Source organism: Meriones unguiculatus, chromosome 14 (genome assembly GCF_030254825.1).
Source record: "Meriones unguiculatus strain TT.TT164.6M chromosome 14, Bangor_MerUng_6.1, whole genome shotgun sequence".
In the NCBI taxonomy this organism is placed as follows: domain Eukaryota; kingdom Metazoa; phylum Chordata; class Mammalia; order Rodentia; family Muridae; genus Meriones; species Meriones unguiculatus.
Window position 1 is genome coordinate 20,718,455 of NC_083361.1, and position 25,186 is coordinate 20,743,640.

A 25,186-nucleotide genomic window follows, 5' to 3' on the forward strand; every position below is an offset into this window, starting at 1 on the left:
ACATCTGCAAGCAAAAAATTGTAGACAGAAGGGTGTATATACTGTGGGACATACTGTGACACACTGCAGCTTCTACAATGAGTTTTTTTTTTTTCTTCTATGTTGTGGGGGAGGTTGCAAGGGTGGAAGGAGGGCATGAGGGGAGAAGAAGATGATTGGGATTTGAGTCCATGATGTAAAATTCACAAAGAACCAATAAAAAGTTTATAAAAGGAAAAAAAAAAAGAAAGAAAAATAAAAATGATAAAATTTTTCATGTAAATGAATCATTTTTACAGTGATCAAGAAACAATCATTCTGGGTGAAGTAACTCAGACCCCAGAAGACAAATGTCACATTTTCTCTCATTTCTGCATCGGTTTTGAATCCTCAGATGTATGTGTTTATTGGGGAAACACATATAGGTCAGGAAACTAGTAAGGAATCCTGATGGGGGGGTTTACAGTAAGAGAGGCAGACTGCAGTGACATAAAGGGTTAAACTGGGTAGGGAATGTGAGGGTGAGGCAGAGGAAGGAATACAGGGCAGGATGACTAACCTTAAAGACCATATAAAAGAAAAACTTAAATTGAAACCTAGGACCATAGCTACTTCCTGAAACATATGCATACAAAACTAGTTTAAATGGAGTTACCCTGTAGGAGGTTGATAGTGGCCTTAGGAAGAGCTGCTGGCTGCCAAATAAAAAGCCCAGTGCCAGGAATGAGTTCCTCTTTCGGAGCTGTTGGCCAGGGTGGTCCTGTAGATGCCCTAACATTACAGGCTGCTGCTATTGTTCTTTGTAACCTCCAGGACTTGACAGTAAGACCTTATCCCGAAGGCATCACATGGTTGAGTCACAGAGCATGCAGAAGCTAAGCTGCTACTGGCCTGGACGCCTCATCCCTACTAGCTGCCTTCATAGTGCTGGAAGGTGCTTAGGTACTCTACTGAAGGAGGAAAGTAACCACTCATCTTCGTTATCTGTTAACCCTGTGGGCCACAATAATGATTGGCCTTGCAAGACCTGCCCAGCGGTACAATAGTAGCAGTAATGTCATGGGAGCGACCAGACACTTTCTGATTGTATTTAAAACCCGATACACAAGATGGAACATATAAATGGTACCACTATGGGGTTAATAGCCTGTTGCTGGACATGTCATAGGCCCTAGGTGGGGCCCTGCTACTGCTCTTCTCCTAATGGAAAGTAGTATTGAGCCCACTCCTGATGATTTAGTCTCTGCACCTATAGATTAGTGAGCCTGTTAACCCTCATCAGAGAAGCTCCGTTTTGTAGTAGATGGTGTGATTAACACAGACATTGAACCGTTTAAGATCCTGGAGTGTTTAGTGCCAAATGGGGCATCCGCACCACACTCCCTCCTTCAGAGGCTCGGGGATCATCACGAAAGAGGGGGTGAAAAGACAGTAAGAGCCAGAACCTATGGGTGACAACGAAACTGTTTTCCAGACACAACAGGGCAGCTGCACGTATGAGCACACAGTAGTTGGGGCAACATGCACAAGACCTGGGTAAGCTCAAGATGGACTCAACATGGAGTGGGGGTGGGGGAAAGGTGGACATGACACTCTTAGCTGAGGAGCTGCTAGATCTTGAAAGCTGCTGAGAGAAAGAGAGTCAGTTTTCTTTAAGGACATGACTGTCCTGCAGGTAGGTGGCACTCCAGGGGACGGCCCCTCGCCTGCAAGTATACAGACAGCCCAAATTGGACTTGCTAGGTTTAAAACAAAACAAAACAAAACAAAAAACAAAACAAAACAAAATGAAACAAAAAGCTGAGCCAAGGTTGGGTGGGTAGAGAAAGAGGGGTGGATCTAGGAGGAGTCTAGATGGAGCGGAGAGTGAATGTGATCAAAATGCACTGTATGTAATGCTTAGATAATTAACATAGTAGAAATAAGTTAATTAAGCCAATGGTGGCGCATTCCTGCAGTTTCGGTACCCATAAGGCTTACATAGGGGGTTCTAGAGTTCAAAGACAGGCCAGGCTACATAGTAAGACAAGAGAAAGAAAATAAACTTCTTTAATAAATACGGTATTTTACATTGCTTTAAGGTTTCACTTTCTAAAGGGGAATCTACACTTCAAGTGTGTGCAAAGATCCAACGCCTAAGTGAAGCCAATTGAATTATTCATGAGGGCGAAGCAATGGCCAGTTGACCTAGCTCTGGGAGGTGACAGCTGTGTGGATTTCAACACGATGCTGGGCCTGTCAGTCCATACATGAAGTAGGATAGTATCAGTGTCTGCTCACGTGAGGGCACAGGCGAAGGCCCTGTGAATGGCGTGGGTGTGCCTGGCTCTAGCTGCATGTGCAGCGTTCCCAGCAGCAAGCACAGCTGCTTTCTTCTACCTTCCCACGAGGCCCTTGCACAACCTGCGTTCTTTGTCTGGAGGCCCCACTCTCTTGTCTCTTTACCTATGTCCGTGTTTCCCTCGGTCCCAGCTCAGCAGAGCCTTCTCTCCCCGGCCCCACTCTCATGGGTGTACCCGTCATCTGCATATGTGTACGCATGCTTTGGCACATTTGTGAGTAGGCATGCATGAATGCGGGTGTGCGCACGTATTTGTGTGAGGCTATACATCGGGGAGCAGGCGTTGCACACGCATGTGGAGGCCTGGGTTTGATACCAGGAACCATCTTCCATTGTCCTCCCACCTTAGGGTAGAGCAGGACCCCACACTCAAACTCCAGAGTTTACTGGTATGTCTCGTCTCTCAAGTCAGCTTTCTTCTGGGATCTCATACCTCCGCTTTCCAGGGCTGGAGCACCATACTCACTGAATATTTACAGTTTCTGGGGATCTGAACTCTGGTCATCATGCTGTACAGCAAGCCCTTTAACCGCTAGGACATCTCCCAAGCTCCCCTGGAGACTGCTTACACAAACCTACACACATTCCAAGTTCCCCAGGCCTGCCAGACACTGTGCTTCATGGCACTTATCATGGTCATATCTTTATTGCTATTGCTTCATGAGAAATAGTATCAGCCTCTCCAAAAGACTAAACTTTCGTAAGCAGTGTTATGGGTTGAATTTATTTGTTGAAATCCCAGTTCCTAGAACCTTAGAATGTCTCTGCTGGATTTGGAAACAGGATTTTGGTTGCCTGCTTATTCACTTGCTTTTGTGTTATTGGGGATTTGAACCCAGGGCCTTACACATGTTGGGTGAATGCTCAACTACTGGCTACATCTCCAACCCCTTCTTTTTACTGGCTTGGTTTTGAGACAGGGACTCATCAATTCATCCAAGCTGGCATTGAATTTATTCTGTGTCCCAGGCAGCCCCTGGAGCTTGCGACCTCCAGCCCCTTACTCAAGGTCAAAGTTTTTTAAAAAGTGGTAAAATTAAGGTAGGTCATGAGCTTCCAAATGTCCTCCTGTAGTAGGAGGTGACAAGTGTCCTTCAAAGACGAGGAAGTTGAGATGCAGGTGTACACACATCTTTTGCCTGCGTGGGAGAAGAGCACTTGAGGCATAGGGCCAACACAACACTTGCAATGTGAGGAGTAGCCTCTGGATGGAGCCAGCTTGCCAACACTTTGCTGTGAGAGTCGCACCCTGGAACTGAGGGAAACAGTCACCCCATCCTGGGACTTGCCTGTAGCAGACTTGGCAAGCGTACAGGTTGACTTTGCCTGTCATCATCTCCACAGGCCCCAGCACTAGTAGTTGCCCAGTAAATACATATTAACCAGTGAAGAGAAATGCTGGGGTTTGGGTAGAGGTCACAGGCAGGCTGTCGGTTTCCACCAGCTTCTCCCTTTTGTGCTTAGTCTCAGTCATCGAGAGCCACGCCTTCCAGATTCAGGGCCTAGAAGAACGTGGCTTCCCACTGCTGTGCCCTGGATATTTACTACTCTAGAATGAGCACTGATTTATGAGCAGGGAGCTACGTATGAGACATGGGGGTGGTCCTGGAAGATTGGTTCCTTTTGGGGGACTGCACATGTGTGTACATACATATGTTGTATGTGCGCGTGTTCATGGGTGTGCGCGTGCACTCTGGGGCCGGTAGTCAGTGGATTCATAGCTCACCGATTGGCTAGACTGGCTGGCCAGCGAGACCTGGGGATCCTCTGGTCTTCCCCTCCCCCTGCAGTTAAGGTCCCCGATGTAGGTAACCACAGCTGGCTTTCACATGGCTATGAGAGATCTGGAAATCGGGTGCTCACGCTCATACTGGAGCCGCTTTTTGATCAGCACCCTCTCCCACGTCTGGAAGGTCTCTCTCTGCAATAACTTGTCCATTGAAACAATCATTTCTATTTCTTAAGAAAATCTGGGAGATGGTAAGTGTCTAAGGGAAGGGATTGGTGGTTTTTCCAATGTGTTTCTTTGCAGCTGCTTCCCAGTGGCGGTTTTCCCCTTTAAACTTGAATAAACTTGAATATAACTTAAGTCCCCTTCCACCCCAGGACATGAGCTGTGCTTAAGAACTTGTTATATAAATTGCAAGCAAGCTAGCATTAATTGATTTAATCACATTTTGGCATTTGTGTGTGTGTTTCAGTTTAAAACAATGCGTCCCTGAATATCTTTGTATATCAAATACTTTATGCATTCTGAATCTTTTCTTTTATAGTCCCAACAGTGTGATTCCTAAATGGAAGGGTATGGCCCCTGTTATAGCTTAGAAGCTGTGACCAAATGGCTTCATCCAATGGTCACATTTTACATTCCCACTGGCATAATGAGAGCACAGATGCTCTAAGGTTGTAGCGATCCATATGTCTCAGGAACAGCAGGATTCTCTTAGTAAAACCAATGGACAGATGCTGAGGATGACTCTAGAGAGGAACATTAAATCATGGACATTAGCTAAACTGGACAGTGGCTGTAAGCCCTGGACCAGGGGTGCTCTCGAATTTTTCAGCATTGCCCCGTAATGCCCATTTGGAAGCTGACCATCTTCATGCCTATTCTTTGAAGAGATAGTGTTCCAAGGAGGGGCTGGCCAACCCCAGCTCCTTCTTTCAGAATCTTCAGAGCATCGCATGGGTTACACCTCATCTCCCCCATTCTTGGTTTCTCAATTTGCTCCTTTGGATCTTTCCAGAAACTGTCTTTGGCAGTTCTGAAATGAAAGCCACCTGGTGACCAAACAAACAGACACAATCGTGCTCAGAAACCACCATTTCCCAGAAGGACGGCTGTCTTCAGTCACTACTTTTACTACTTCTTCGGAAAGCACCCGCCGTTCAGGGTTTCTCTCATGTGACAACAGCTGAAACTCATCAGAACCTTTGCTTCTCATCTACAGGTCAGCTCCCACAGTAAGAACATAGTGTGCTTTGGGCAGGACCCAGTGAAGAAAGACAAATAAGGCTGAAGCAGAAACTGGCTGATGCATATCTCCAGCAGAGATCCTGGCCCTGGGAGGCCAGGCCAGGGAGCGGGGACCCGTCTGGTTCCCCAGATTATGTCTCGGGACCCTGGGTGTTTACCTTTCTCGGGTACTTGTATGGAGCAGTTACTGTCTTCACATGTTCCTGGAGTTCCTTCGTCAGGGCGTCAGGGTCGTGAGCCACATAGGCTGGAGAAAGGACTATAAACGCCTTCACCACCTGCGGGGAAGGGACACCAGAAGGGGTCAGCCCTTCGGGAATGATGCTTTACTCCTCGAGCTAGCCTTGCACACGTGTGGCTACTAAAACTCAAACAGGAGGGTCCTGCTAGTTCCTTGAGCACACAGAGTGATGTGATCAACACTGTTTTTCCTAATGCCTTCCTGTGCCTGAGAAACTACTGAAGCGTTGGCTTTTATGGAATCATTTTAGAGCCTCACTTTTCCATGCCACTCCCTAACCTTGTAATAGCTCCATTTGGAGCCAGCATGAATTCTCTTAAGACGCAAAGGCAGTAGAGGAAATAGCTTCCCAATGCCAATGGCCATTTACTTCCAAGTTTTCCTGCAGGAGAATAGAGAAGCAAGGGTTGTCCAGGCAGGGCTGAGGAAAACACAGCCCTGTTCAGGGGGCCTCTGGGTCTCTGAGTGTGAAGCATGTAAGTGTCTCATCAGCAAACATGGAGCCACACCATTTCTGCTTCAGTCATTTCAAGAAACATTATGCACCTTGGCTTTGAGTGCCTATGTTTCTCCTACAATTTGCGTCCTGATAAAGAGGGAACAATTGTTCAAAACATAATTTCTAGGATCGTGAGGTGGCTCAGAGGGTATTTGCATTTGAGGCTGAGCTTGGCAACCTGAGCTCACTCCATGGAGGCTACATGGTTTGACTCTTAGAAACTGTCCTCCTCTGACCTCCACACATGTGCTGTGACACGTGTGCTCAATTATTCACACATGCTTACGCCCCATCCCCAGTCAAACCATGAGCCTCATTACTCTCTCTGCCTTCCTTTTCTCACCACAAAAGACTAAACCCTTGACACTGTGAACCAGAGAATTCTCCCCTCCTTTGGGTTGTTACTGCCTAGGAGCTGCTCTTTCCTTCCTCTTGGGGCCCACAAAAGAGGAGTTCACCTTTGCTTGCTGAAAGTACATTAAATTTGGCTCATCTTTCTAGTATATTAAAGCCATGTAGAAGCATTCTGTCGTCCCTCAAGTTGGCTATCCCTTCCGGCTACAACTCCCATAGGTCATGTCTGGTGGGCTTGCTAGGTTCTCACCTGAAAAAAGAAAAGGGTTTTAAAAAAAAGGGTTTTAAAAAAAAACCCAAAAAAAGGGCTTTAAAAAAAAAAGGGTTTTAAAAAAACCCAAAAACTGGAGAGGATTAATGACAATCTGTGTCCTCCACTGAGGTCTCCTCCCCCAGTGGGCAGCCTCGTTTGATTGTTTGGATTGTTTGGATTGTCTGCTGTCCAAGTAAAACTAAACTTTGTATTTTCCCATCTTGTCTTTGTAGCGTGTACTTATGATTCCGAAGAAGGTTAATCAGAAGGAATGTGTGACTGAGGGTGAACTTTTGGCTTTGTGGTACTAGGGGTGGGGCCGAGACCAAAGGAGGGTTCTGACATTCCTGCATGTTCCTTTGGGTGTTAATATCTAGAGGACAAGGAGGTTGTGCTCCTGCCTGACTGCTTACCTCTCCCCGGATGGGATCTGGGCTGCTGACCACGGCACACTCAAGGACAGCCGGGTGCTCAGCAAGCACACTCTCCACCTCAACAGGCCCAATCCGGTAGCTGAAAGAGAAAAGTCAACTTTTCCACATGGCTCCCTTAGCCCTACAGACCCTCAAAGACAGGAAGAGCAAACCACCTGACCTTGAGGAGTTGATTACATCGTCATTTCTCCCCAAGAACCAAAAGTAGCCATCTTCATCCATACGAGCTTGGTCCCCAGTGATGTAAAAGTCTCCCTGTTCTGATGCAGCTGTCTTCTCAGGATTGTCCTAGAGGACAAGGGAAGACCATGGAGGATCATTTGGGCACAACCGCTTAGGCCAGCCCCTGTTTGGGGAGCCCACCCAGTGTCCATCCACCCTTCAACAGGTAGTCTCAAGGCTCAAGCTGTCTGGAATTTCCTAGAGGGCTGGAGTCCTACAGATTTGTGATTTCCCTTCTTTTGGCTGGATGAGAGTTGCTGGGTGGGCTGCGGAGCAACTGCCCCCAGAGTATCCTTAGAAGAGTTGAATTCCGGAGAATACACAGGGCATTGGCTCTGGATAAGGGAATACACTGAGAGTAGTAAAAAGTAAAGGGTTGGTTTGAAACCCCATTGATAGGGTGGAGTAAAGAAAAATGCAAGCTGTCACTCAAAAAATTACTTGTGTGTGTAGGGGGGGCATGCACAGGTGCACACACTCACACATACACACATCGGTGTGTTTGAATGTGGACACATGAATGCCATTAATGAAAGTCAGAAACAGCTTCAGAGTCAGTCCTTTCCTTCTGCTTTGTGTAGATGAGTCTTTCATTGTTTATTTGCACTAGCTGGTCTTTGAGCTTCGGGGACTCTCCTGTCTCCATCTCCTCTTCGGCACTGGGGTTCCAGATGTCCGTGCTACTGTGTAGAGCTTTAGGTGGGTTCTGAGAATCTAGACTCAGGTCCACACACTTGCATGGCAAATGTTTTACTCCCAAAGCTAATTCTCCAGCCCAATTTCAAAAATTATAAAGAAGACGTTACTATTTAATAGAAAAAAGTTACTAGTGCATGAAAAAATATGGGTGACTGGCAAATAAATTATCCTGAGTCTAAGATATATTAAAAAAAATGGATCTTGTATGACTCCATGTATAGTTCTCAGAAAGAAAACAAAATTGTTATATAGTAACAACGGTTTTCCAGTCGCCTGGCGTGTGAGGTAAAGAGGGTTAAACGTGAGGCGGCTCATGGAGTGCTTAGGTGAGGACAGTGTTCATATCTTAACTGTAGCGGTGACTACATAGATATACACCTTTGTCAAAAGTCATTGGACTGCACACTTGCCATGGGTACATTCTTTTTCACAAGTAAGTTTATCTACACTCAAAAAGTTTGAGTTCTTTTGAGGAAAAAGCGACACTATTAATGAATATCTAAAAGGTTTCTCTTACCGAAAGTCTATAAGGTCGAGGTGCAGAACTCTTACTGGTCTACAGAATATATAAACAAGTGGAAAGATTAAAAAAAAAAAAAATGAAGAGGAGATGGATCACTGGGCAAATGTGCTTGCGATCAAGCCTGATGCTGTCAGTTCAATTCGCAAACCCACATGGTAAAAGGACAGAACTGATGAAAGGAGAGAACTGACTTCCCCAAGCTGCCCTTTGACCTCCACTCATATGCCCTAGCATAAGCATGTACCCCTCCCCCCACACACTCAATTAAGAAAAAGAAAGTATGGGTGAAATGTCAGCTTTTTCTGGGCTGATTTATAGATGTAATGCAAACTCTAACTAAATTGCTAACAAATGTTTTCATGGGTCTTGATAAGTTGACTGTACAATGCAGAATCGGCTTAGTATATGAATGATAGCGTATCTGTGACAAATGGTTCTCAGTCCTTGGCTGCACCTTTGAATTAGGCAGGGGCCCAATCCTCATCATTCCAAAGTTCAGTTGATCTGCTTTAAGTGGTGTGTGAGCATCAGTAACAGTTGCAGTTCCCTGGGTGTTTCTGATGCATTCCTATGTCTGAGAGCTTTATAGAGAAGAGTCTGAAGAGACTCTAGCCAAAGCATGTCTAGGGAACAGATCATTACTGTCTTAATTTGGAACCTTGGACTGAAATCCCAGGATACAAGTCCAGCCAGCAGACGAGAAACAAACACCCTGAAAACAAACAAACACACTGTGGCAGTCACACAAATTTGCCTAGTGTTTCCTGTTCTTTTTACTCTTTTTATGGATGAAGATGGCTACTTTTGGTTCTTGGGGAGAAATGAAGATAAAGTTGTCATGTGTTTGTGCCCTCAACACACTCTTGTATAAACCTCTGGAGTTGCATATTAGTTATGTGATACTGGATAAGCAATCCCGATGTTGTAGCTTCTTTATCCACAACAGTGCTCCTGACCAATAGCAACAGTAACCAGCTCCAGGCAGGCACTGCAGGGGTTACGGTACAGATATTTACTGAATGTGCTTCTCAAGGTTTGGCATGCAGTGACTGCTGTGACTCCTCACAGCTGTTCCGCGCCTCTTACCAGGTAACAGTTGAAGACACAGAATGGTCTGGTGGGTTTGATGCGGACAGCGATATTCCCCTCTTTTCCTGGAGGCAGGACATTGCCCTCCTCATCTACAATCTGATAGAGAGACCACAGCATGAGCATCCCTTACACAGCCACGCGAGCATCCCTTACACAACCACGCGAGCATCTCTTACACAGCCATGGTACCCGCTAGCCCAGCCTGTACTCCCCAGCACATAGATTGCTCCGTGCACTGTCAACAGAGGCTGCCTACCTGCACATCATAAGGCGGGCTGGCTTTCCCCATTGATCCAGACTTGATTGTCGAGCCTCTTGGATTGCCACAGATGACGACCTGGAGAGAAACCAGTGTCACTGAAGGGAAGCCTCATCCACCTATTTCCTGACCCATGCTTGCTCTCACCTGCTATCTGATTCTTCCTTCTCCTCTTTCTTCTGCCATCTTTCTCTCCCTCACTTTCATACTCTTCTCTTTCTTTCCCTTAAAATGTCTTTATCTCCCTTTTCCATGGCCAGCAAACCTTCTCATATGAAGTACTCTAATTATGTTCATGGTTGGAGAACCATATTGTATCATTAAGCTCAAAGACTCACTCATCCCCACATCTTGTCAAGATGACTGCAGGGTTCATTGTTGAAGATTTTACTAAAAACATACTGCCAGCTATTCTGGGGTCACAACTTCCTTGAACAATTATAAATATTAATCTTCATTGTCAACTGGACTGAATTTAGAGTCATCTAGAAGGCAGTGCATCTCTGAGATGGGTGGCATGATAGAACCTCTTCCATCATTAGCCTGAACTGCATAGTGTTCTCAAAGCTCAAGGGATCAAGTGACCGTGCCTGAGCCCTAGAAAATGATAAGCCAAAATAAGTTTTTTCTCTCTGTTTCTTCCAGATATTTTGTCATATCTACAAAAAAAAAAAAAAAAGTAATGATGGTATCTGGAAAGCTGTTTTGCAGCCCATGGTGTATGTGGAATTACTTGACACTGCCCAAAGGAAGAATGGCTAATGGAGCTTCACTGCCAGTCTTCCCTAGGGCCAGGTCTTCTGTGATGGGTTGTGGGCTTGGATGAGGTGGCCTGGGATACCCACTCACTGTTTCAGACTGTCCGTAGCCTTCATGGAGCTCCAGGCCTGTCTGGCTCTTCCACTTGTCCCTCACATCAGGGTTGAGGGCCTCTCCTCCAGTCAAACAGTGCCTCAGGCATTGAAACTTGTACCTTTCTCAAGCAGGAAGACAAGGCCATCTTTGTGATAAACATTCTCACCTACCCTCTAGCATTGCTAGAGGTCCAGAGCCCCAAAGTCCCTAGAAGATAAACTTCCTTCTGTCCCAGAATCTGCTCCATGTAGCACAGCCTTTCTCTGCAGCTATGGTCCACAGATGCAAACCATTAAAACAGATCAATACTATCTGATTTGAGGTTAAAATCAGATTCCTATGGTAGGTTTGGGCATAACAATGGATTGTCCAAATTAATTTGGACAACAAACTGATTGATAATAAAATCAATTGATGCAATGATCTGATTGAAAACAAGAAATTGATCAAATTTTAATAGATTAAAAATAGCCTTCCAAAAATTCCCCAATTCTGAAAACTTGACATAAAATTTCCAGAGATATGAAATAACTAGAAAATCTGTCTCAGTTTAAAAATTATCCTAAATATAAATACATTTTCAATCATTTTTATCTCCTTCTTTTATTCCACTGATTCAATTGCATTACTCAGTATTGCTAAGCAGTATCTAATTGGTTTTGAATTACCCAGGGACTGCTTCCAGGCAAAATTAAAATGTGGAGTTATTCACAAGAAAGGAATGAATGGGATGGATTCTTGTATTTAAAGAAATACATTCAAAATCATGCAGGTGCTCTTTTCTTAGGAGTATTTCATGGCCAGCAAGTGTAATATAGGGAGATGAGTGCACAGGAAGGTAGCGCCTTGGGACAGGATAGAAGAGGGAGACAGGGATTAGGCTCACTAGATTACTGAATGATGTCATCCCCCAATATCTCCACACATAGCCCAGCCCAACTAGTGGGCATTGCTTTGGATTTGCCCAGGATAAGAGCTATCCACAGAGTGCTGTCACCTTCTTTTGGGTGTCCCAAGATAAACACCCAAGAATGGCTGGCCTGGGTTAATTTGGGCTGGGAGATACAGAGTATAATGTGGTGAGCTTGTAGGAGTAAGCAAATGAAAGACCCTTGGCTACCAACCCCACTCTATAGATGGTGGGTGGAAATCCAGTGATTTCTGTGATAGAAGCCACAGAAAATGCTTAGGGACTAGCCTGTGGGTATGGTATCTGGTGGGGATACAGTTTACCTCAAGCGTTAAGTTTTGGATTGCCTTAAGCCTTCTTTTGTTTTCTCTGGGTATGAATTCTGAGGGTCCACAAATCACCTTTAAAAAGCGTGATGTAAGATATATAGGAGTGTGTTTGTGTAAAACACCGCAGGTAGCGACAAAACAGAGAGACATGAAGACATAGAGACAAGGTGAGGCAAGAATGTCATAGGAAGACAAAAGCAGAGAAACAGGAAGAACAAGAGTTGGTTTGAAAGGTGGATTTCCACGTAGGTCCTCGTAGGAGGGCCCCATGCGTGTCAAGCAGAGGCTGTACCTTGTCAAATCCTCTTGTACAAGCATCCGGAAGAGGGTTGGAACACAGCAAAGGGTAGTTATTGGAAACTTGCAGAGTGTCTAAATGAAACAAGAGGTGAACAGTTTTCTTAGAGACCCTCAGATGTGATGGGATGGGTAAAATGGCTCTTCATAGTCTCATTGACAAAGCAGATGAGCAGAAAGCTAAGAATGGCACCTATCTGTCAAGGTGACCTCTGTGATCTCTACCTTCTGGCATTTGTCTCCTCTTACACTATACAAAGGTTAGCCTGTGGGACCAATAGCATCCTGTAGACCTAGTGGGAGTCCACCCGAGATTAGATTATAGGAAGAAGACAGCTTCTGTCTCAGCTGTTTTTACCTCTTTCCCTCTCTTGAGTGACCCAGTCTGGGAAGATAAGGTACCAGGTTGCAAGTACATTCTAGCTGTCCTTGGGATAAGGACCCACAGTGAGGAAATGATGCCTCTGGCCCAGTATTCAGTGCACAACTGACAAAACTACAATGCAGATTTTAAACAGATTTACCCAGGCCTAACCGTACCCTGAAATGACTGCATTCCTAGATGTTAGCTTTGTAAAAATTATTATTGGAGATCATGGGAGATGCCTCAACTAGTGTAAACATAAGAGTCTGAGTTTGGTCCCCAGAATCCAACCCATAAGAAAAAGATTCAGGTGTGGCTGAATATGTTTATAAACTAGGCACTATGGCGGCAGAGTGAGGTAGATTCCCTCAGGCTCACTGGCTAGCATTCTAGCTCAATAAACAAGCTCCTGGCCAAAAGCAAGGTGGTGATACCTGAGGAATGACATTTCAAGTTAACGCAGGACCACACACATATATTTACAAGTATACACACACTTACACACATTCATGTACCTGCATTCATGTGAACACACAGAAATATAAATTATCCTTACATATATATATATGTATATATATGATATATATGTGATATATATATATCACATTTACCTACTGCACTCATTTTAAGGTATTTTTACACTGTGGCACCACCCATCTTCAGAGTTATTTCATCATTCTAAAGTGGGTCTGTGTACTCATTATGTAATAAATTCCTGATACCTTTTCCCTAGGCTCATGGTAACTGCCATTCTACTCTGTCTTCATGGACATGACTATTCTAGGTACCTTATATAAATGAAGTCATGTAGTGTATGTCTTTTGATGCCTAGCTTCTTTCACTTAACATGAGGTCCTCCAGATTCATATTGCAAGAGTATCAGAATTTGCTTGCTTTTAAAGGCTGACTAACGTGTGTGTGTGTGTGTGTGTGGTTTACACTGTCAGTTTCTGATGAATGCTTGGGTTAGTCCTGCCTTTTAGTTACTGTGAACAGAATACTGTGAATGCTGCTATTAGTATGAGTGTACTTTGGTCACTACCTGGCAGCAACCTTACAAGGATTCTTTTCTCCAAAACCACCTGGTAAAGTTGCTCTCAGGTTCCCTACCATGGGAAGTTGTGAGATAATAAACATTTGCATTAAAGCTGCTGATTTTAATACACAGTATAGCAATAGATCATAAATATACTGCCATGGCTGGGGCCAGGGAAGAGAAAAGCAACACAAGTGGCTGACAAGTCCTACACGAACAGTGATGATGGGAAGTGAATAACAACTAATGTATTAGGAACCTGATATCTTTCAGTTCTCATGACAACTTAGAAAGCGAGACTCAAAGAAGTCAGGAGATGAGGATGAGAGTCTGAGTTTGACCAATGGCGAAGCCCATACTTCTAGCCATATCTAACCCAGCTTGTCCCATAGAAATGGGTATGGGGAGATAGGCTCATTGATGGTTCAAGAAATGCCATTTAGAAGACAGAACAAAGGCACTCAGTGTCCTCACTGGGGCTGTCAATCCCCTTACATCATGATTAGACAGGAGGTATTGGGCCTAAAGTTGGGTGAAACATTAATAATAAGGTCCAGAGACAGCAGCACACGCTGACCACTAGAATTTGAATTTTACCTAAAAGCTGTTTGTTTTGACAAATAGCTTGTGTTTTGGCAAGAGCACAAGGAAGAAGATGGTGGAAAGAGAGGCACAGAATGCAATAGAAGGTTTTGCTAAAGTTTTGAGAGATAAAATGCTTCTGTGCCTGGGGATCTACTTTGAGCACAAGTAATGACTAAAGGTTTCTAGGTGGACAGAAAGTAGATTAAGGAAGGCTCTGAGATTATTTGTCATTAAATTCATGCATTTTTCTCGTTCCACCTTAAAACATGTCTTCCACTCATCTCCTTCACACCCAAGACACAAGAGGTGTTTCAGAGGTCGGCCTGAATGGCACACGCTTGTCACCTCAACTGTTGGGACTTCAGTGTAGAACGCCTCCAGTTCAAGGTTATCCTGAGTTACATAGTTTGACTCTGTTTATAAACAAGGGCTGGAGAGACAGCTTAGTGGTAGGGCATTTTCCCAACAGTGTGCAAAGCTCAGATCCCCAGCACTGGGTTCTCCACCACCCCCTTACATTTAGAATAGTTTTGGCATCAACTCGAGGCAGCTCATGCACAAAAATGCAAGCTCCGTTGGCCCAGGCAGAGAAGAGGGTCCAGGCTGCCTTCACCCAACCTGTGTCAGTTGTGTTCCAGAATATGTCAGATTCAGTCAAGGCCATCCACCTCCTGCCAAAAATGAGGGAAAGTCAGAGCACCCTCGTCAACGCCGCTGCCTTTAGAATGGATTGCATTACTCCCGTCGCATTATTTGGAGCTCGCAGCACAGGAGGTGCCGCGTAAGCTTGTCAATCTAGACAAGATCCATCAACTCAACCACTGTCTCAACAAGCACACTTGTGTCATAGGCTAAGAAGACAAAACTGAAAGAACAGGTCCTGTGCTTCCTCACAGTAAAGCCCTCCAGGCCCCACCTGTCTTACCCTCTGCTTGCTCTCTGACCTCCATTTCCACCTCTTGCTCCTTCTCTCTCCCCCCACCTTCTGGACAAGCTGTCCAAGTACCTTCCACTGGCCACAAATCCCAATCCATAGCTGCACTGGGAATGTTCCACCATCTTGGGGGCCCCTGTGGTTCCGCTGGTGAAGTAGATGGACACAGAATCTCGACTCCTGGTTCTCACGCAGCTGTGCTCTGTAGACGCCTCCCTGGAAAGAGCAAGCACACGAGGTGACACCAACAACCAAACACCAAGAGGTACCAAAGATACAACAGTGGCAGGCTAAGGCTTCAACACGTCACGCATGGGGTGCCGGGTGGAGGGCTATGTTAGCTTAATAGATAGGTACTATCACTCCAACCATTCTGTAGCCAAGGAAATTGAAACCCAAAATGCCCGAATGACTTATTGGTGAGAGGTTGGGTAGATAGCTCAGCCAGTACAGTGCGAGGGAGAAGACTTGAGGTTTAGATCCTTAGCACCTTCATAAACGCTGCTTGCATCTGTGATTCCAGGCTTAGAGATGCAGAGACAGGAAGATCCCTGGAGATCCCTGGGCAGCCATTCTACCTAGATGGTGAGCTCCAGGCTCAGTGAGTCTCAAAAAGTAAGGTGGTGGAGAGTGATAGAGCAAAACACCTGACGTTAACCTCTGGCTTGCACGTACATACATGAACAAGTACGCACACGTGTACCACATACACACAATACACACACAAACATGCACACACATACCCACACGGACCACATACAGATAGCACACCTGCAAACATGCACACACACAAGCCAAATACACATACACACACAAATATGCACACATGCATGCAGGTACACACACATACGCACACACACGAAGATCCCTACCTACTTTTTTGAAGGGGGCTGAGGACTTTGAATTGGGACACACTCATTCTCATGTGTATAATTCTGTTTACTTGTGAACAGCCCCATCCCCAACTCAGTTCTCAATGTAGAGACATTTGTCTAAATGGTTTCTCAAAAATTAAGGGTTTGAGATTGCATAATTTCCCAAATTCTGGAATTTGAAGATTCAGCTAGCTCATGGTTCTTAGCCATGGCTGTGTCTTGGATCTCAGAGTTAATGTTTAAGAGAAATTCCATTACTTGTGCTCTGCCTTGGACAAAATGAAATCGGAACGTTGGTGTTTTTGGGGGTTGGGTCATTTTAAAGATAACTGAAATGAAAGAGGATACATCTAAGGTAATCTGACAACTCACCAAAGTACCACGGACTGAGCTTTAGCTAAGGGTGAGGACTCCTAGGGCTGTGGTTCAGGTATGCCTGGTCAGATGCTGAACCACACACAATCGGTATTTGTTCAGGCACATCTGTTCTCTGAGGTGACACTCCAGTCCCAAGAGTCCAGTATTCCAGGGTCTGTTTTAGAATCTTCCTTCCTTCTTTTTTTTTTTTAAATTATTTATTTTGTTCTGTGACAGGGTCTGGCTTTATTATTCAGGCTGGCCTCAAACTCACAATCCTGGGTGTTAGGGTGTCAGGTATGAGCCACCAGGACAGGCATTCTGGTCTCTGTTGAGGACAAAATCTCAAATTCCCAAATAAATGCCTGCCACATCCTTGTTACAAGGCAAAGTTTCTTTGACTGTGCCTTAATTGTGACTTTATTCCTTTTTGGCATTTTACGTGAGTCACTTCACTTTTCCAAGACTGCTTTCTCGCCTGTAAAAGTAAAGTTAATCCTTCAAAGGAGGATTAAGCAAGACGATTTCTTCTTTATTGTAGTGTTCTGAGCACCCAAAGACAATGCCAGCCACAGAGTAACTGTCATTACATCTTTCCTGCACAAATGAATGCAGGATGTTTAGTTAGCACAGATCCTGGCATGCAGCAAGCGCCAATGTAAGGCCGCTCTTTCACTATTGACAGCTTTCTGTGAACTAAATGTGCCACAGCTTTTAGCTCATATGCTCTGGCTAACAATCTTTGCCACCACCTTAGAGGACATTGGGAGACAATGACACATCCAGTGACTCAGTGACCTTGAACACTGAGGGGTTCACAGGATGCTGTGTCTATCTGGTTCAGCCTCCCCATGCTCAAAGCCTAGCTCATTGCTACTCTCCTGGAGGGTCCCAATTTACCTCAGGAGTTCCCGGAAATTGATCCAGCCTGGACGACTGGTGTCAGACACCAGAAGCTTGGTTTGGAGGGAGGGACAGTCAGCACTGATGGCATCCACTTGTGGAGCTAGGGACTCACTGGTGACGATGGACTTGGCCCTGGATGCCTTCAGCCGGTACTTGAGATCCTTTGCTGTCAGCTGGGAGACACCTGGGATCATGACCACACCTGGGGTCACACAGAGAAGGGAGGTTGTTAGGAGAGAAGAAGGATCCTAATGTAGAGGCCAGTGACACAGTAACTGAAGAGGGAACAATGAAGTCCAAAAGATGTGGAGCATGTGTCCATGGTAAGAACTTCCCAGGCATCCTTCGCTTAGTTCCCACGATGCACAGAAATGAGTGCCGTTGTGCTGAACACGCCATCCATTTTTAAAGAGTCTGCCTCTTTAGGCCTTCATGCCTTCCCTAAACCAAATGGCTTACCCAAGAGTACATTGCTAATGTGTAATACTGCTGGAATTGCGGAGCTAAAGCAGTGTTAATACTGCCTGTCCTGACTGGTTTTGTGTCACCTTGACACAAACTAGAGTCATCTGAACGGAGGGAACTCCAGTTGAGAAAGCGCCTTCGTAAGATCCAGCTGTAGGGCATTTTCTTAATTAGTGATTGACATGGGAGGGTCCAGCCCATTATGGGTGGTGCCGTACCTGGGCTGGTGGTCCTACCTTCTCTAAGAAAGCAGGCTGAGCAAGCCATGATGGGCAAGCCAGGAAGCAGTAAGCAGAATTTCTTGATGGCCTTTGGATGAGCTCCTGCCTCCAGGTTCCACCCCTGCTCTAGTTCCTGTCCTGACTTCCATTCAGTGATGGACTATAATATGGAAATGTAACTCAAATAAACCTTTTCCTCCCAAAGTTGCTTTGGGTCATGGTGTTCCGTCACAGTAATCGCAACCCTGACTGACTAAGACACTGGGAGTCCATGGTCTTGAATGTATTATATTGCATTGCTTTAGCAACTCCTTGGTCCAATAGCTTTTCGTGCCTTTCAAATAAAATGTTGCAATAAACCTGTGTGTTGTATGTGGATCACTTGCTCATAATGGAGGTACAGTAGGCAGGGATTTCAGAACACCCACATTGCTTCAGCCAAAGCTATGTAAAGTCTGGCAGATTCCATCCACCTTCAAGGAGGAGGAATAAGGACCTGGGAGCAAACTTGACATTTGAAAACCCTCAGTATGTCAGATTATCATATTATATATCGGAATGCAGATTATTAGTATTTTTCCTGGATGCTAACACATTCATTCAAAGAGGAAAACATCTAGTGAGAACAAGAAGCAGAGGGAAAGGTCAGCTCAGAACAATAAAAAAAGAGCCAAGTTCATGCTCTCACTACCCTTTGCCCTGTCTCCCAAACTCTTGCACAATTTAGTACCCACTGTGAACACTCTGAGTTCAATGGTGTTCTTCTTTTATGCATGTATGTGGGAGGGGGGTGGTTTGCTCTGTGTGTGTGTGTGTGTGTGTGTGTGTGTGTGTGTGTGTGTATGTGTGTGTAGGAGGTCAGGAGGCAATCTCAGGTATCAATCAATCTTCAATCACCATCTACCTTGTTTTTGAGACAGGATCTCCCATTGGCCTGGAGCTTGCCATATGGACCAAGTTGGGTATCTGTCAGGCTCCAGAGATCTGCCTGTCCCTGCCTCCCCACGGCTGAGATTTGTTATGTTTTAGGCCTGTGTTCAGGTTTGAGAACACAGAGCTGTCAATAAGAGAAAGTCACATGAAAGAAAATGTAGGGATGCAGGGCTATGTTGACATCAACTTTGCTATTTTCTGCAGTGTTGGAGTGGAGGCACCACCTCTCATGATAATGTGAAATGTGGTTGTAAGTTATTTTTATCTGAGTATCCATAAAACTACAGAGTAGGCAAAAGTGAGATATTTGGTAGCAAAATAAAATAACACTCTGACCAAAGTTTTATCATGAAAAATCTCTTAACACAGTTCCCAGCACATAGTACGTGCTTAAAAACCTTCAGGGACTCCTTACACTTCCACCCTTACTAAGCAGTTGGCTTTTAATTATCATATTATTGTCTGACCTCTGCATGCAATCAGGTTTGTGATTGCTGGGAAAAGGGAAAGTGAACCCCATATGGGGTTCTCTTTGTTCCATCTTCCAAATGTTGAGGGAACTGCAAAGTTCTGGTAGGCAGTGTCAGTCCTACCAGGGAGCCCCAAGCTTACTCACTGACCTGTTCGCATACAAGCCACACTGATCAGCCACCAATCTGGGAGTCGAGGAAGCACCATCAACATTCTGTCTCCAGGCTGCAGGCTGCACACACTCTTTAAGACATTAGCTGCCTTCCTGGACTGCTTCCCCAGCTCCTCAAACGTCCACTTGACTTCTTTTCCTGAGCCATTCACCCACCAGAACGCAGGATTTGGGGGCCGGTGTCCTGCCTAGACAGTGGGTGCAGCCAGGAGAAAAAGAGAAGCCATTGTTGAGTGGCTTGTTCATTTGTTTTTTAAGAGAAACATAGTGGTTATGTGTTCACAGAGTTCAACACTCAAAATGATGGGCTGAGGGTTCAAGTCTGTTGATGCACAAAGCCCCAGGTTCAACCCCCAGCACAGAATAAACCAGCTGCTGTGTAGCATGCCTGTAACCCAAGATCATCTCTTACTACATAGTGAGTTTAGGGCTAGCCTTGTCTAAATGAGAACCTCTTTCATAAAACTGGAAGCCAACCAGCCAAACACAAACCCAAAGGCTTGCTCCCTCTTTGTGCTTCAGAGAGTGGTCAGTTTTACTTGTTTCTTACGTATTCTCTCGGTGTTGAATTAGGCAAACATAAGCAAAATTTTCATGCTGATTTTTTAGTGTAAAAGGTAAGATGATTTACACTGTCCTGTGTTCCTCCCTGTTTAATTAAAGCATTTCTCACACCACCTACAGATTACCACATAAAAGTGCACAACTCATTGGCTTTTAGTCTAGTTGAACAAGGTTGTATAACTGTCTTACTTTTTGCTGCTTTGATAAAATGTTGCTTGCCTTTGGGTCCCTTTTCCCTAGATGACCAAAGGCAGCTGAAGATGATGAGGCCACAAAGCCCGAGAGCCTGCCCAGGGCCTTGTCATATCTTTTTCAGGTACATGTAAGTCCCCTGTGATGCTTGAGGCCCTAAAATACACACGGATTCTGTGATGCACACGAGTGTACTGGAGGTTTTCAAAGCCCATATACATTTCTCAGTCTCTAGCCTTTCTTCCCTTTTACTTCTTGGTTACTCTGCTAGCTTCTGGCTTATCTTTCATTTGCCATGTGAGCACTTCCTCTGCTTCATGTAAACGCAAAGTTAAACCACTTGGCTACAGTTGTTTTGACAAATTTCTTCCTGGGAATAGACTGTTCTTACTGGTTAAGTTTTGAGTTGGGTCAAATCTAGACAGCCTTGCAAAAGTAAAACCACGTCAACTGGTTGTCCAGTGCCAAATGGTCAGCCCTGAAAACAAGCAACAGGCAGACAGAGCAGGTTACGTTTGGAAATAGATGTGTACCTACATACACCTATGTAAATACGTAACTCGAACAAAAACCGTGAATTTGGAAGAGAGCAAGGATGGATAGATACACGGTTTGGAGGAAGGAGAGGGAAGGGCCAGAAGGTGTAACTCCGGTACAATCTCAAAAGTGAAAGCAAAAGATGGTGTGAAAAGAAAGACCAGCTAACAACAATCCTGTGACAATAAAGCTTTGAAAAAGCTCCGCTGCCATCCTTCACTTTCTGGGGCTGCCAGGCTCTGCTGGTGGCAAGGGCTGCTGTTTTCCGGGGCCTCTGGTTGACTAGAAAGTTGGCTCAGAACCAGAGACCTTAAATGCCTCCAGGCTCACTGCTCAGACTAAGGTTCAGCTGTGATTAAACACTCCAGCTGCCAGTCTCTGCTTAGCCCTAAAAATTCGGATTCTCTGTCTTTTCCGCACTTGTCCCTGTGGTTTTCACGAAGCTGGGAACTTTTGAAAGTCCCATTCCACCTTTTGTATCACCCACTCCTGCATTTTTGTTTTTTATCATTAAAAGATCTCTAAGAATGCTCCACAGGCCAGGCATTGCGGCAAACACCTTTAAATCTCAGCTACTGGGAAGTTAAGCAGAGGAATCATGAGGAGCAAAATGCCCGCCCCAAAGAAAAACAACAAAACAAAAAAAAGTCCAAATTCAAAAGCTAGATAAAACATTGTCCTAACATGTGCAAGGCTCTGGATCTCATCTCCAACACTGGAAAAGAAAACCAAGACAGGAAAGAAGAGGAGAAATTTCCTGTAGAACGGCAAAAAGGAGCTTCTTGCAGATAACTAAGGATGGAGGATTCTGGTTACGAGGCACATGCGCTTCTCATTTAGCACTCACTATTGTTCAGGGTAGCAGATGCCAAGATCCCTAGTTTCCAGATGAGGAAGCCAAGGCCCAGAGATCTCAGGGAACTTGTCCAAGTTCACACTTCAGTGTGTGTATGATATGTGGCTGGTGACTGCAGAGGCTGCTTCTGGGTCTCACTCAGTCTTTACCAGTTTACCGCACTGTGGTATTCCCGTATCTAGCGGTGGCAGAATCGACAAGGTTAAGAATAATACAGATAAGGTAGGAACAGTGGATCAGGCCTGTAATCACTGAGGTCTGAGGCATTGCGTTGAAGTCAAGGCTAACTTGGGCTACAAGTTGGCTATAGTTCCAGGCCAGCTGGAGTTTCAGAGTGAGTCTATCTCAAAAATGAGGAAATATACTTAGGAGGCCAGCAGATAAATCTCTTTGGGTTCAAGGCCGACTTGGTCTAATAAACAAGTTACAGGCCAGTCAGGGCTACACAGACCCATTTTTGTTGTTGTTTGTTTTTTTTTTTTGTTGTTGTTGTTGTTTGGTTTTGCTCATTTCTGTTTTTATTTGGAGCAAGCAAACAAAAGTAACAATAGTAAAATTTCTTTGGAGTCAAAATTATACCCTCTTCTTATCAATAAATCGTTAGTATCAAGTATAACGCAGAGAGATAGCCACAATAGACACGCAGAAGGGAAAATAAGAAAGTGTGTGCAGACAAGACCCACAACAAAATCAGGATTTTTTTTGTTTGTTTTTGCTCACGTCTAAGTGAAAAACTTTGACCCTGAGCCCCCATTTCTCCTACCCAGAAGGGAAGTGTGTGAGAGCGAGAGACGACAGAATGTCACCAAAACAGAGCCGAGCCCGCTTATCGGACCCATCAGTGGAGGAAGAAGGGGCGGGGCACAGCTATCCGTGATTTGGTGTGATTTGGGCTCAGGAATGGGTGACACTTTAAGCACTGTGCAAAGGCTCATACCACCCGCGTCTAATTTGTCCCCCTCAGGCTTAAGGCCTAGCAGTTCCAATTTCAGGGCTTGCCACAGTGTTGAAACTTGCATGTCTTACAGTCTTGAGTCTCCTCGCAGCATCTGAGGGACCTCAGATGCCCATGTGGGACACCACGGCGGGGTGGGCCTCACCTTTTCCAGCTGAGTCCACACGTCCAGCACATCGTGGGCGAAGTTGAAGTACTCGGGCACTGGCTGCCTCCCCAGGTTGATGGCCTCCCACGTGGCCACCTCAGGGATAGGGGGAGGTGGCGGCTGCTTGTGAATCCTGCAGACTCTCCAGGAACTCCTCAGGGCCTGGCCGACCGGGCCTCTCAGCCATAGCTTCATGCCTCCTGCCTGTCAGCAAAGGGGAGAGACTGTAACCTTGAATTCTGGGATCTGGGTGGACGGGGGAGTCTGTGGACAGCCCTGAGGGTGGCGTAGCTCAGACTGACTGTGAGACACACGGGTGGCCTCATTCGGCTGTGACGTTGGTAGTGACTCTTTTCTGAACCAGAGGTCCTCTCCTACCTCTCCCTGAACACATGTGGGGGTCAGCATGTATCAGAGGCCATCCTTTCAGAGCTAACTTCTTAAAACTCAGGCCTTCAAAGGGATCCCCCAATAACAGTAATTTTGCTACAGTAAATAACCTTTAACATGGGTTATGATTGTGCGTTTATGTGAATATGTGTTCAGGTATGTGTGTTTATACTGTTCTTTAGAACTGCCTTTTTTTTTTTTTGAGACCAAGTTTCTCCATTGGTTTATAACTCAGCAGTTAGGCTAGGCTGGCTGGCCAGCACCCTCCAGGAATTCACCTGTCTCCAGCTCTTCCATCTAGGTTCTGGAGATAGACTTAGGCCCTCATACTTGGGGGACAAGGATTTCATTTACTGAATTATCTCCCCCTCCCCTTGATGCACATTTTAACCATTTTAATTGACTCATAATTACATAGATTTAGAGCGCACACGGTGACCTCTCAGCTAAGGTGTACAGTGTGTGATGGTCAGGTCAGCGTAAGTAACACAGCTGGAACCTCAAATAGCTCAACTCTGCCCAGCCGAGACAAGATACTAACCACACACGCAACTCACACCTTTATTGCACCGAGATGCAGACAAGAAAGGAACCATGTGGCATTAATTAAAATAATACATCTCATGTAACCAGGCATGCAAATAACCTCATCGCTTCGGCAGAGCACCCCTGTGAGAAGAGGTCATTTAGGAGAGGCTTGTGTTTTTGTACCAAGACTGCAAATGCAATGTCCACTTCACACTAACATGCACAGCAAGGTTTGCCAAGTGCCAGGAGCTGCCAGTGGTCAGCATGAGCAGGGCAGGGCTGCTTTAGGGCCTTGCTGCTCAGGGTATGGGCCTTGGAGCATGAGCGGTCCCCAGAACTGTAACAGGTGCAGAGCCTCAGCTTCCACCTGTGAGTGTGACTCTGTATGTTTACAGGATCCCCGATATGTCTGTGGCCTGGGGACACTCCCCGTTTCAGTCTCAGTCACTTGGGCCAAGGTCCTCTGGTGATAACAGGACAAGCAACAGTAAAACAATGATAACGTGTTCGAACAACAGAAAGCCTGTTCCCACCACCACTGAAGGCTGGCTGAGCACAGAGCATGTTGAAGAGAAAAAAAACAAAACAAAACAACTTTATAAACATTATTTTCCACCAATAAATTACGCATGCTGCTGGAACTAACTCTTCATGCTCCTGGAAGCAACCCCATTTAAGCTCATTGCGTTCCAGAAATAATAACTTTAAAGGACAAAAATGTTGAGAAGAGGGGGATCTGTGAGAGCAGAAAGGGACAGAAGGTGTCCATGGGGATGATGACAATGAAAGAGCATTTTATGCTTGTCTGAAAAAGCCATACCAAAACCCATTATTATGTATAACAACATATGCTTAATCAACAGTAAAAATTATAAACAAAACAAAACAAGAAGTTTTTCATTAAGCCCTATGACAACTCTGTCGCAAATACTACTTTCCTCTTTAGAGAAGGGGGTTTAGAAGGGAAACGCTTCTTCCAAGTCTCACTTTCCAGAAAAGCCTGTGGTCAGCCTCCGCCACAGCCACTAACCCTGGGCATGTGGCCTCAGACATCTGCCCTGTGCTCTTCCCTTTGACTCTTCCCTCTTTGATGGCTGACCTCTGCAGTCCTCAGGCCTTTCCCCACACTCCCTAAGGTCATGCCTATCCTTGATTTAATCCCCAAAGATCTCTGGGTAGGTGACACCTGTCAGGGGAGGATTTCTGGCTCAGTTACCTTGTTTTAAAATCCCAGGCACCGGAAAGACATCTGTGTTCAGCTTCAGCAGCAGAACAGACCCAAAAGCTCCTGGGAAGACTTTCTGCAGGCTGGCGAAGGCAGGATTCTGACAGCGAGCTTTAGCCCCAAGCAGAGGCTGGAGAGAGCAGGGTTACAAGTCTGCCTTGGGTCAGGACACTGTGAGCTAGTGAAAGTGGCTCCCTCCCAGGGTTTC

The 25,186-nt window shown here is 45.3% G+C and overlaps 1 protein-coding gene across 3 annotated transcripts; it reads right to left on the reverse strand.

The window, feature by feature from the left end:
• Positions 1–4,472: 4,472 nt before the first annotated feature.
• Acsm5 (acyl-CoA synthetase medium chain family member 5) lies at positions 4,473–25,147 on the reverse strand. 3 transcript variants are annotated; one of them, XM_021653007.2, is made up of 14 exons: positions 24,970–25,146; positions 22,833–23,039; positions 19,561–19,771; positions 17,316–17,523; positions 15,256–15,399; positions 14,767–14,920; positions 12,260–12,339; positions 10,723–10,846; positions 9,871–9,951; positions 9,609–9,710; positions 7,239–7,366; positions 7,058–7,157; positions 5,456–5,575; positions 4,473–5,085 (listed from the first exon to the last, which is right to left on the reverse strand). In XM_021653007.2, the coding sequence occupies exons 2-14, from the start codon at positions 23,028–23,030 to the stop codon at positions 5,041–5,043; spliced, it is 1,695 nt and encodes a 564-aa protein (XP_021508682.1). In that variant the 5' UTR covers positions 23,031–23,039; positions 24,970–25,146; the 3' UTR covers positions 4,473–5,040. The 3 variants fall into 3 exon arrangements, with proteins under 3 accessions (XP_021508682.1, XP_021508680.1, XP_060222934.1); XM_021653005.2 differs by having other exon boundaries at positions 4,473–5,101; positions 24,970–25,144; XM_060366951.1 differs by lacking the exons at positions 4,473–5,085; positions 5,456–5,575 and adding an exon at positions 5,591–6,641 and having other exon boundaries at positions 24,970–25,147.
• Positions 25,148–25,186: the final 39 nt, after the last annotated feature.

Excerpts from the sequence above, each read along its gene's own strand:
- Acsm5 (XM_021653005.2), bottom strand. The coding sequence starts at position 23,030 with ATGAAGCTATGGCTGAGAGGCCCGGTCGGCCAGGCCCTGAGGAGTTCC. Across the intron at positions 10,847-12,259 it reads GTACAAGAGGATTTGACAAG|GTACAAGTTTCAATGCCTGA; the intron begins GTACAGCCTCTG and ends TGCTTGAGAAAG. Across the intron at positions 9,952-10,722 it reads GCTACGGACAGTCTGAAACA|GTCGTCATCTGTGGCAATCC; the intron begins GTGAGTGGGTAT and ends GTTTCTCTCCAG.